Raw genomic sequence first — 12989 nt, 5'->3', positions numbered from 1 at the left:
AAAAAATTTTTTTCCCCAAGAAATTGCACAATACATGTTTAAAGGTGTCTAGGCATAACCTAGAAAGAAGGCACAATCGCTTTTTTTCTACTGAAAGAGAATGATGTCCGATAAAAGGCCCAGGAAGTTGAAGTCTTGCTGGAGGCTGCTTGGCTAACAAGCACAGAGAGGATGTTGGGCTGGACCCTTTGTCTCCACGAGCCTTCTATTCTACTAGCCGAAGTCTAAGGATAGTTTTTAAAAATCTCTCTACTAGAGAAATTTGAGCCCTGCTGGCCCTTCCAGCCTGGGAACAAAGGTTGCCTGAAACTGTTTAATGTTTTACTTGCTAAATCTGCATTGACCCCACCCTCTTCTGGGACATACCTTTAGAGCTTAATTATCCTCTAGCTCCCTTTCCTCTTCTCAAACTTACGTTTGAGCCACTTTGACCTCTAATTTCCCTTTGTGCCTATAAAATTACATAAAAAGTGCAATCTCCGCCATCCTCTTCCTTCTTCCTACCACTCCCTTATTCTCTTAAACAAGAATACACGTTTTAGACTCCCAAGAAAACCAAACAAGGATGTTGGAGAAAGAGAAGTTAGCAAACACTAAATTGCAGTGTTTCTTTAAAATGGCCGTCTAGTTTATATTACTATCCTCTTGGCAATATTTTCCAGTCACTTAAGAGATAAGCAAATAAACCAGTATGTGTGTTTTTCTGCAGGATCTGATTTTGTGTCCTTGAAGTTCTTTATAATCCTGTGGTCTTTATAGGCCAAGCCCTCTCCTATCTTTAAAAATCTCAACTCCACAAATTTACTAAAGCAACTAAGATTTGCCATAGTTTGTCAGTCCTCCTTCTCCTGTTGTCACAGCAGTTGTGATACCAAAATACTGAACCTAGCAACAAACCGCATCAGCCATATTGAGGCACTGATACCGTAGCACTTGCTTGTCCTGAAGTGTAAGATACAATTCTCTCCTCAATTTATCCCATTTACCAAAAGGCATGTACTGAAAGCACTGTCAACTCCCAGCATATAAACACAGAAACCGAATTGCAACTAATAACTAGTAGCAGGCATTGGAAGATAACATGGAAGAAAATTGGCCTCTATAAAGTGATAAATTTATTATCTTAAGAAAGTTGAAAACGTTAAGGAGGTAATAGGATTGGGAAGGGTTATATAGCTATGAAGGCCCTTGAAATATTTTGATGTGCTTAACATAACGATCAGTGTGCTAAATAGTTGATCAGCAAAATTTGAATAATGTGGACTTAACCTTTTGCTTTCCTGACACTACAAGATCTTCCCATTTTATCACCTTTATCTGACACAAAGAATGTATATGCCAGGAGCACCGTATTCTGGTAGTTTTTGTCTCCAATTAAACATTTAAAGCTGGGTTGTTTGGGGGGTTTTAATTGTTGACCTCATGGATTGCACTCTGGTCTTAGAAATATAGAATATATTAGGTGATTGAAATTTTTAAGGATCCTTTGAATAATCCCTGTGACTTCAGTACATCTTGCCCTTTTAAGCACACTTTTCTCTCACCGCCTCTACTGCCTTCTCTACCATTGTTCTCACACACACACACACAAGCCTTGTCTGCTCCTCTTCATCCCATTCATCACCCTCAGTGTTCTGCATCTAATCTTTCCTTGAGCAACTTTCTACCTGACTTTTCCAAAATACCATTTTCAAGGTTGAAGCAAAGTAACAATCTAATTATAATCTGTGTGAGGGTAACAGGTGGTTTTGAGACCTGGGGGTGGCTGATGTGTGTACTTTATTCCAAGTAAATATTTAATAAGACATTTTGGGGTTTTTGCCTCTTCCCCACAAGGGATTTTTGACTGAAGCCATAAAATTTGCATCTCTTAAGGATTTGCAAAAGAATATGTTATAGGCTCTGAAGGGAAGTTTTAAGAGCAGCCTAAATATTTTCAGTAAAATGAATGTTGTGGGAATTTCTGCTTTGAGAAGACTTTTTCAAAGTTTCCTACATGTTTGAAAACATTATCACTGATTGTTCCTGTTAACTTTCTCGAAATAAATTCTGTATTTTATTGGCCTGTGGTTCTGCCTGAGACCAATATAGTGCCTTTTCAGAAAGTGTATCTTTGGCGAGAGAAGTACAGATTGATAATAGCAATTCATTGATGTAGGAGCAATTTAACTTTCCCAGCTTGTCCTCCCCTATCTTCTTCATATTAAAACTAATATTAACCTAGAAGTCCCTGTTACTCTTCCTTCCATCATAGAACTTTCTAAAATTAACATAATTTTAAATAAAGCTAATAGATTCTAAGTGGAATAGTGTGATACACTGACCCTAAATCTTTGGCTTAACTGTAAATATCAGTACCAAAACTCTGTTAACCCATTGACTTGTTTTTAAAGAGCCAAAATGCAAAAAAGGAAACAGTGGGAGGTAGACGGTCTTTGTTCTTGTCTCTAGGGGACAGGATGCAGGGGTGGAGGCCTTGGGAGGCTGCTCTGGATTGGAGTCAGTGTAATATTAGTCCGTGGTCCTCTGGGCTGTGATGGTGCGGTGAATGGTGGTACTTTGGAGGAAGACTGCAGAAAGTACTGATCCTGTTTAGAAAACAACACATGCATGCTCTGCCTTTACTGGGGAAAAAAAAATTCTGACTTCTGTGCCAGGTTAACAACCATCAAAACTTGGGTAACTTTGGTTTTTGTTTGTTTAAGATTTTATTTCTTTTTGAAAGACACAGAGAAAGGCAGAGACATGTAGGCAGAAGGAGAAGCAGGCAGGGAGCCTGATGTGGGACTGGATCCCAGGACCCCAGGGCCACACCCTGAGTCAGGGGCAGGTGCTCAACCACCGAGCCACCCAGGCATCACCCAGGCATCCCGGTAACTTTGAATAAACTCTCACATTCTCTAATATTCTTGAAGTGTGAGTGTGTGTCTGCATCTGCTCCCACGAGATAAAATGTAGCCTTAAATTTAGGATTTAACTCAATCTGAAAGTTCCACTAGAAGACAAGTAATTTGTAATGTGCTCTTCCCCGCAGCCCTCATCCCTGAGGTTTCTGTGGTTGCTGCCCCACTGCTGCTTTTTTTAATCCTTTTAAATTAAATCCAGAACTGGGTTGCCATCATAGAGGCCCTTGAATTTCATAGAAGCCAAATGCATGTGACCTGCCCCCATCCCGCACCTCGAATAGTAAACGAGGTTAGTGGCGGCGACTCCGCGTCCGATGGCCCTCAGGCCTTCCCCTCACTTGGTCCAAATCCCCGTAGCTGGCCAGCTTTGGCAGCAAAAAGCCCATATGGGGGCACACAACCACGGCCCTCTCATTATGCAGGGAACACACTGCGGGAATTGGAGCATCAACAATTGGAGGACAAGCACCAGTGTATTAAACCCCAATGAAATTGGCAGTGCTTGAATTTTAAGTACAATAAATAAAAAATGAACATGGACTTTCTGACCTATAGAGGGAAGAAATTGGGTATGCAGCTATTGATGATGATTTAGGTCAAGAAAATTGTTTTTTGTCCAATGATGTTAAAGGTGCTGAGGGTTCGGCCAGAAACCAATAAAGGCCAAAACACTAGCTTTTTGGTTGTTGAAGAATTCCTAGGCAATAGCCTGACCTGGGGCTTCTGGGGCCGTGTGGGTTTTTTCCATTTATTTTGCATAATAATTAGATTTTTGTTTTATAAAAAAGATTTCGGACCTCATATCACCTCTATAAAGGATTCGATTCCTAAACAGCCCATGATGGCTGTACCCAAGAAACTCCTGTTAAAATACTTGCATAGCCTTCAAATGTTCAAATAGCAGTTAACAGTTATAAAATGAAAAATGAAGCAGCTCTGCCCCCAGATCTTCCCCATAAAATAACTGAACAATTTTCTATCCGAAGCCATTCCCTAAAACTGACGTTGCTGTCCCAGCGAGGCAGAGTTGTCCCCTCTCCAGAGGCAGACATGAATGCAGGTTGCAGTCCCGTGAGGGCTGAAGCGTTCATCTACAGGATCATAGATGGGATCATATACGGGATGTAAAAGGGCCCGTTAGGGCCGGGCCGGGCCGGGCCGGGGCAGGCTTAGCAGGGGCGGAGCTGCATCCCGCCAGAGGGCTGCTCCAGGCATTTCCTTCACAAAGGGGGCAGCACCTGGGACATCCTGCCTCTGCACAGGTCAACTGGCAGAGCAGGGGGTAAGCTAACAGCTGACTTTGCCGAGCTCTCTGCGGACACCAGGCACTTTGCTAAGAGCTTTTCACGCATCATCACTTCTATTGCCCATGACAACCTCATGAACACAGTTGTCCCCTATTTTCAAATGCAGACTCTAAGGCTGAAGAGTAAAGACTCCTGGAAAGGTTGACACACCCAGTTAAGTAGCAGAGTTGGGGTTCTGACTCCAGCACCCCCCTCCTTAATCATTGCGGTTTATTCGTGTAAAAAAAAAATTATATCCTAAGCAATGGTTGAGAGCCATGTCATGCCCTGCACACAATGACTCCTAACACTTTGGATCATTTGAAATGCGTTAAAAGCTACTAGAAGGCCTCCCTCTTCCCTAGAAAATGCATAGGTATTCCAACAACTATGCATATAAAACCTGCCCATATATGAAATCTTTACAGGTCCATTTATTCCAGGGGGAAAAAAAGCATTTTGTGCATTTGAGCCTTATGATGTACATGAACTATTTTTTTTTTTATCCCTTTTACCAAAAAAGAAACCGCAGGGAATAATAGTCAAGGGTGAGAGTACCCATATTGGAGGTGTATTAAATAAGGATTGTTCATTAAAAGCTATAGATTATATTCCAAATCTGTTTTTCCATTATGTGTTCGTTTTCCCTGAAGACAAGAGCTTTAAACTTTATGCTTAATTAAGGAACATTCCTTAGCTCGTGGGGATTTCTGATAGTTAACCTGTTCATTACAGGTCCTGCTCTGTGTCAGGTACTATGCTTTTTTGCTGGGGGAACTATCCATAAGAAAGCTTTAACAAAACCAAAAAAAAAAAAAAAAAGCTGATTTTTTTTTTTTTTCCTCAAAATGTCTTTTCATCGATTTCCTCAAAATAGAATCCCAAATCTCTTATGGTATCTGTGTCATTCTCCTTTTGCTTTTAGCTCAGTATTCTATTTTCTACATTTTCCTTTCCCAAAACCAGTCACTAAATGACACAGTTGAAAACCTACTCAACAATGCATTGCTGCAATTGGAGTTCCAAAAAGAAAACCAGGGAGCGATAGTCTTAATCTGTAAGCAAGGAGGGCTGGATGTGAATTGGATGGGGGAAAGAACATTTTAGATAAAGAGAAGTAGAGGGGGTGACTGATTCTCAGCCCAGGCGACAGGGAAGACTGTGTGATGGCATCCTGGGACAGACTGTGTGTTTGTAAATCGTGGAAAGTGTGGTTTTATGACATAATAGATACTGATTTAGTCTCTGCCCCCAGTTCCTGACACTCCTAAAATCCTGGTAATTTCCTGAGAGCCTGTTTTGTCCTAATATTTGGTCTTTGACTCCAGTTCCTGACACAGAGCTTCTAAATCCCTTGGAATTTCCTAGGTGATAGGAGCATCTTTTGTTTCAATGAGGCAACCCTTGGTGGGCTCCTGGATAGCTTCAGGATGGCAGCTGGTCACCAGAAAGACTAAGCCATGATGAGTAGCTTGGAACTTTCAGCCCCATCCTCTGTCCTCCTCCATGGAAGTGAGAGAAGTCGGATACTGAGGCAACAGCCATCGTGCCTACATGAGGAAACTTTCATAAAAATCCCTGAACTACTAGGTTCTGAGAGCTCTGGTGCACATCCGCGTGCCCGGAGGAAGGCGCACCTGTTACCCAGGGACAGAAGCTCCTATACTCAGAACCCTTATAATCCAGTAAACATGTAAAGGCTTTACTTGAGTGCCGTGAGCCATTATAGCAAATTCTCAAACCTGAGGAAAGGGGGACGTAGGAGCCTCTGGTTTGTAACCAAGTTAGACAAAAGTACGGGTACCCTGGGCACCCAATACTTGGGATTAATATGAAGGCCAGTCCTGTGGGACTAAGCCCTTAATCTGTGGAGTCTGCACTAACTCCAGGTAGCCAGTGTCAGAATCGAATTAAACTACGTACGACAACTAGCTGGTGTCCACAGAGAATTGGAGAACTGGTTGTTGGTGTGGAAAACCCACACATTTGGCGTCAGAAGTATGCGAGCAGAAACAGCTTTCTCTTCATGCTTGTTGGGTGGATAATGATAAATCTGGAAGGGCCCAGAAGGCTGGGCAGCAGAGGAGCTGAGAATGAAGTGATAAGTTACAGCAAAGAAATGAAAAGCCACAAGCGGATAAAACATTTTGAAGGAAGGATAGTATTTCCCAACAGGTAGGATCTCTCAATGAAGAGAAAGGTCAAAGATAAGTCAAACTTCTAGTCTGAGGAACTGTTAGAAAAAAACAGTAGTATCAGGGACTAAAAAGTGTTAGTAGGAAAGGACTGAATTTTTAAAATAAGGAGATCTGGTGTAAAATGTTCCTTAGGAAAATTGGAAATACGAGCATATGTTATTTTCTTGATCTTATTTTTTTTAATATAAATTTCTTTTCTTTTTTTATAAATTTATTTTTTATTGGTGTTCAATTTGCCAATGTCTTGATCTTACTCTTGGAAAGTACAGTCGCCCTACCTGTGGTGCCCATCCGTTCCTTGTCTCCTGTGTCCCTCGAATTCTCTTCCTGCTCTTAAGACCATCTCAAATACCACCTTGGCTTATTAATAATTTATATGAAACAGGGTATCTGTAATTTCGATCCTTTACCCTTTGAACCGTTTTATAACAAGTTACTGTTATGTTTTAATAAATCTCCAATTTTATATTCACTTTTACTAGCGTCATTTCCAAGACCTGTTTGGTGAGAAGGTGGGACTCAGTTTACTGCTGTTTTAAGAATAAGCAGTCTATGAAACCAATGAACAAAACCCTCCCCTCTTAACGTATAATCTTTCCTCCATCCATTGGGCAGTAAGTTGAATACATAAGCACCAGACAAAGCTCTATGTTTAATAGATAGTATGTATTTAAATGCAGGCAAATTATTTGGGAGGACATACACACACACACACACACACACACACACACACACACACACACTTGCTATGAATAGTCACCCGTAGGGAGAAGATGGGGATTACATAGTGCTAGTTAGGAGAGATTTCAGTTTTTCCTGTGTTTCAGCTTTGATGAGCACATATATGTAGGTGTTCTATAACTTTTAAATGTCAATGAAAAAGAAGTGAAATATTTTCCCTTTCATTTCTCCAACATCAGCTAAACATATGCTTCCCAGAACTTACTAAGTTTGTCTCTTCCAAACACTCAAAGATTTTGATTATGGGTTAGAACCCTTAAGTGTTCGCTTCCTTGCCTTCTTACACAGACATGGACACTGTAAACAAAAGCAGTTAAAGGTATGCTTTTCCTTTGCTCCTTGCAGTGTGGAACCAGTTTTGATCTGAGACTTCTCATACCTTCCGTGGTCGTTACTTACTGATGTGTGCTGGTTCCTCACTGCTTATTGCTCTCTTCTCATTTGTAATTAGGTTATGCCATTCTGTTGCACATTAGGAAATTATATTAGTATTAAGTGAGAAAAGCTGTTCTCATGAGTAAATGGCAAGACGGTTAGTGCATGCATTTTAAGAGTTCTAAGGCCTTTTTGTTTTCCTGTGAGTTCAGTGCCTGTGATAGAACTGGTTTTCTGAAAAGTGAAAGAATATAGTTGGAAATTGAATTTTTAATAAATCAAGCCCTATTAAAAGATTTGGTTCAAGTAATTTTTAAAACCATTTGGATTTTCATGAATGTGTTTAGTTAATGATTCATCGTAAAAAAACAATGGTGACTCAGTTGCTAGGAGCTTTTTTGTATGTTTTTGGTTTTGAGTCAGCTGGCAAAAGGAAAAAAATTCAAGCTACTCAGTTGTGGTTTTCACTGAATCTTTTTCAAAGTAAGGAACTGGTGTGGTTTCTTCATCACTATAGCAACTTCAGCTAATTTTCTCTTGATTTTTATTCTAGAAAAACTTAACTGTACACCAATCATGAAGCTCTTGAGGATAAGGAATATCTTTAAGACTTAATGTCATTAAGTCAACAGGCAGAGAAATGCTCCCTGTTGTGTGGCGTGCAGATACCTGCATGTTATTCATGTTCTTTTGAAACATCTAGATACCAGTTAGCTCAAAATAGCTGCATGGTACAGTTAATTAATTACTCTTCAGAGTAAAAGGTCTGATTTCAAAGCTGTGTCACCAACTATACCAGGTTTGGTAAATAATAAACGTTTCTAGTTTAGGCAGCCCTGGACTCCTGCTTTCCACTGAAAGTGTTCACCTCCATCGTGATACAAGTAATCACTTCCCAAATGCTAGTGGTGCTAGTAGCAGCAACATAAGCTAACAGGTAGTGCTGTGGGACTTTAGGATACCAACAAAAAAATCATAATTTACTTTTCTTCTCATTTTTGAAATAAAATTTTTGGTCCATCTATAAGGGTTTTTTGTGTGTGTGTATGTGTGTTTTAAGATTTTATTTATTTATTTGAGAGTGAGCCACCCAGCTGCCCGCAGTCCTTCCAGTTTCCGCCCTTGTGCCCATCCAATCGCTGTCAGTCTGGCTCACCTTTAGCCTTCTCTACCATACTTCCCATCCCAAAGAAAAGAAGGAAAGGTGTGGTTTTAGAAAAAGTAAAAATATTCAGACTTGCAAATAAGATCTTTCTTATTTCATTTTGGTTTAAAACATTTTAAGGTTTCCTGATGTTCTTGTATGTATATGTGTTACCTGTTACTTGGCTTTACTGAATGTCTTGTCTTCAAATTCTGTATTCTTGGGGATCCCTGGTGGCTCAGCGGTTTGGCGCCTGCCTTCGGCCCAGGGTGAGATCCTGGAGATCCAGGATCGAATCCCACGTCGGGCTCCCTGCATGGGGCCTGCTTCTCCCTCTGCCTGTGTCTCTGCCTCTCTCTCTCTGTTTCTCATGAATAAGTAAAATCTTTTTTTAAAAAAATTCTGTATTCTTGAAAGATAGGCATTCAAAAATGCTATGTTTTCCCCCTTTTAGAACCTTGAAGTTTAAGATGTAGGGTCTGTACCAACTTAAAGTAGTCCATATCCCATCATTTTATCCCTTGCATAGCCCAGTTGTGCCAGGATCTCAATCCACTGGATTTACAAATAGAGTGGGGAGCGACTTCTTTTTTGCCATCACACTCTTAGCATCCAATAGAACGTGGGTAAGAATTTTTAGGCGACAGTATATTTTTATTAATTATCTTCGGTTTCCAGTGCTTTCCCTTAGGGATGGGTGAACTCCTGTCCTGGGGCTTGTTTGGTCCCCAGTACTGGTACAGTACAGAGTATTTTATTTATGGCTCTACTTGGAGAGTTTGTTCCAGACTAACAGTTTCAGTAATCCTGTGCTAGTGTGTCTGCCAGCTTAGGAAGTAAAAACATTTATGTGTATCGCTGATTAATTAGAAAGCTGAAACGAAAGCCTGTTTTTTCTTCAGCCTGGCAGTGCCATGTGCACTCCTTCCTCCGCCCCCTCTGCCCCCACTTCGTCTGCTCCGGGGCTTAGCTCCCTAACTCTCGTCCTCCTTCCCTTAGTGCTCCTCCCTTGCTTCGTGGACTCCTCCGGGCTGGTGTGCAAGGTAGTTGATGTAACTACTTCTCTTCAGTGGCTTGCACTGGAGCTCTGGCTGGGTGTGGCTCGGAAAGAAAATTGCACTTTACAAACAAGAATTCCTGGGTTCCGTCCAGCAGAAACATGTTTTTTGTTAAACATGTACAGTTTCTGACTCATCATTCCAAGGCTTCTGCAATAAAATAGACATTTTGTTTACACCAGTTTGTACAACGAAGAGTCCAGTTTCTAATTAGCATTAAAGTCTAGAATAATAGGATTACTCTCGGATTCGTGAATGTTACTCTTCAAGCTGTGTTTAGTTTCCCACTGAATGCATTAGATTTAAGCATTGGATAAGGGAAAATAACTTCTCCCTGCCCTTAAGAAAGCAAGGAAAGTGGTAGCTACACTTGTGAGCATAGTATAGTATATAGGATTGTCCAGTCACTGTGTATGCTACACCTGAAACTGGTGTGATTTTTTTTTTTTTTGAAAGAAAACAAGGGAAATTAAAATAACTTAGCAACTACTTCCACAGGCACTAAAAGAGCAATGAAAAAAACTGCTTTGTGTGTGTTGTAGGAGAAATACTAATCCTTAATAGCAGACTATTTTACTGCCCTCATTCATCTTAAGAGGTAATGAAATCAAGATTTATTAAGCTGTTTGTTTAAACGCCTATCAGTTTAAACTTTTTAAAACCTGAATTTCTTTATCTGCCTGTACTTGGTAACACTTGCAGTAGCCGTGATAATGGCAGAGGTGGAAGCATTGACCCCACGCAGGCGCCGTGCTGGCTGCCTCACGAGCACTGTCCTGTGCAGGCTTGATTCAGACCCTGGGCACAGGTCTGTGCCCCCAGGTGAGCAGTGCCCTTCCCTGCACCCAGCCCAGGTCCCAGCCTAGTAGCCTGGTTTCCACTGAGTCCTATGCCATGTTACATGGTTAACATTTTTACTGATTTTAAAAACACACTGTAGTGTTTAAACAAATTTTTTTATTTAAAAAAAATATAGAGATGCCTGGGTGGCTCAGTGGTGGAGCGTCTGCCTTCAGCCCAGGTCGTGACCCCAGGTCCCGGGATCAAGTTCCGCATCGGGCTCCCCTCAGGGAACCTGCTTTTCCCTCTGCCTGTGTCACTGCCTCTCTCTCTCTGTCTGTCGTGAATAAATAAATAAAAGCCTTTTTTAAAAATAATAAATGTTCTTTATTGCTTACAGATTTTTTTTTTCTGGAGTACTTTTAGGACCTGAATTTTCTGCCTCTTAACTACTTTCCAGCTCTTCCATAATATATGCAGACACTTCCGGTGAATTGTGTACAACTTAGAGGCTTATCAGAATTTTTAGTGACCATGGCTTTTCTGTCATAACGCCTTAGTCAAGAAATAATGATATATTTATTCGCCACACATTTGGGCACCTAATACATGCATGCCATTTTCTATGTTAGGTACCAAGATTTAAGTTAAAGCAGTGCACAAAATAAAGTCTGTCCTCTTGAGCTAGCTTCCCAGGTGGGGAAGTCAAGACAGTAAACAGTATAAAGTCAGCAGTAAAACATTAAGGTAAATGGGGCTAGAGAGTGGGGATGAGGAAGGTGCTTTTTTAAAGAATGTGGTCAGGTAGGGCCTCTTGTAGTGAAGAAAGTTCTAATAGAGGCCTGAACAAAACAGGGAAGCAAGCTCTATGGCAACAGATAAATATAACTGCTAGACCTTTTAAGAAAACTGTCATTTCTAATCTAAATTTTTTGAACTCCCTGCTACCAAATCATCCAAGCCAAAAAGTAAAAGAAAAAAGCCTTCACTGAGTTAGATGCCTCCCTCAAAGCATAAAAAATTCCATTTGAAGGATTTTTTTTTTATCTTGTGAAGCCATAGTTCCTGCTGTCTGCCACTGGGCTGTACGTTCCTGAAGGACAGGACTGTGGCTCATCTCTTCATCTCCAGGAACCTTGCTTGGTGCTCTTAACTGCTCCCACCAGAATGCAAAAACTGCACTCCCATCCCTGTCTTTTTCTCTTAACCACCAGAATACTTAAAAATCTAAATCAGTACTCCTCCTGTAGCCCGTACAAGGTGCTAGGTGTCCAATTAGCAGATTTTCCTTGACTTTGTATCACAAGCCACTTGAAGTGTTCTTGGAAAAAAACAGAGTGTAAAATGCAGAAAGTGTGGGCATTTCCATTTCTAGCACTTTTTCTTTTAACCAGCCCAAAGGATGTTCTAAATACATCCCCTTTTCTCACCCCCCTCCCTCGCCCCGCAGGTATCCGTTACAGCACTGATGTGAGTGTGGACGAAGTGAAAGCTCTGGCTTCTCTGATGACCTACAAGTGTGCAGTGGTTGGTAAGTGATCTCCTTTGTTGCTGCCTGAAAATGCTTTGGGGAAATATGTTAACATACCAGGTTACCTTTAGGATGTTATTTAAATTGCACAATTTAATGCTTACATAATTTTTCAATTAGTCTTAATTAAGATTTAATCTGTTTTTTAATGGAAAAATTTTTATGGGAACTAATTGGATTTTAAGTGTAGATTTTTTTTAACTGCTTTTCCATACTCTGTAAGTAAGACCAAATCATAGTAGAAGGAAAATAAGTATTTTTTTTCTTTTAGAAGTAGTAAAGCACACTGATTAAATATACATAATTTGCCCAGCCTTACAATTTCTGTTCCACTAGAATTTTAGTTCAAGGACATTTTAGAAAAGATCAGTGTTGATCAATGTTTATTTCTTGAATTTTCTGAAACTAAATCTTATTAAAGAGTCACGTTTGAATTATTGTAATATCACATAGTGCTTTCTGCCTCCGGAATTTGTTTATCCTTTGTATGGAATAACAACTTGCAGCCTTCTCTTACAGATGTGCCATTTGGGGGTGCCAAGGCTGGTGTTAAGATCAATCCCAAAAACTACACTGTAAGTATCAAAATGACATTTGTGCACATGGTGCATTCATAAAGGACTTGAAATTACAGGGCTTCTATGTGTCCCCCATACCAGTGAGATTAATGGCCCCTATTTTAAAGGAATGGAAAAACAAGTAAATAATTAACTCACTGAGTGTGGTGCCATATAAAGGTCACCTGCTTAACATCAATGTCCTTTTTCATTTTTACACTTGGTTAAAAGGTAATTAACATCTTCATATTCTTAGGGCATTTATATCCATCCATGTTACATAGTCTATAATATAAATATAATATGCTCTATATGCATTTAACATGTTCCTATGATCTGCGACTCTTATCTTGGGATCTCAGAACCTAGTGACAGCCTAATTTAGTAAAAATCTTGTTTATCCTATCAATTCC

At 40.3% G+C, this 12989-nt stretch overlaps 1 protein-coding gene across 1 annotated transcript in view; it reads left to right on the top strand.

The window, feature by feature from the left end:
- The window catches only part of GLUD1 (glutamate dehydrogenase 1), a 34039-nt gene that overhangs the window by 1508 nt on the left and 19542 nt on the right, over nucleotides 1-12989 (top strand). The window contains exons 2-3 of the mRNA XM_072823887.1: nucleotides 11939-12019; nucleotides 12539-12594. Of these exons, the coding sequence (XP_072679988.1) occupies nucleotides 11939-12019; nucleotides 12539-12594 (137 nt within the window). The remainder of the gene's footprint in view (nucleotides 1-11938; nucleotides 12020-12538; nucleotides 12595-12989) is intronic.

The sequence above is a fragment of the Canis lupus genome, chromosome 4 (assembly GCF_048164855.1).
Source record: "Canis lupus baileyi chromosome 4, mCanLup2.hap1, whole genome shotgun sequence".
NCBI lineage: Eukaryota > Metazoa > Chordata > Mammalia > Carnivora > Canidae > Canis > Canis lupus.
This window is presented reverse-complemented; position numbering and strand designations above follow the sequence as displayed.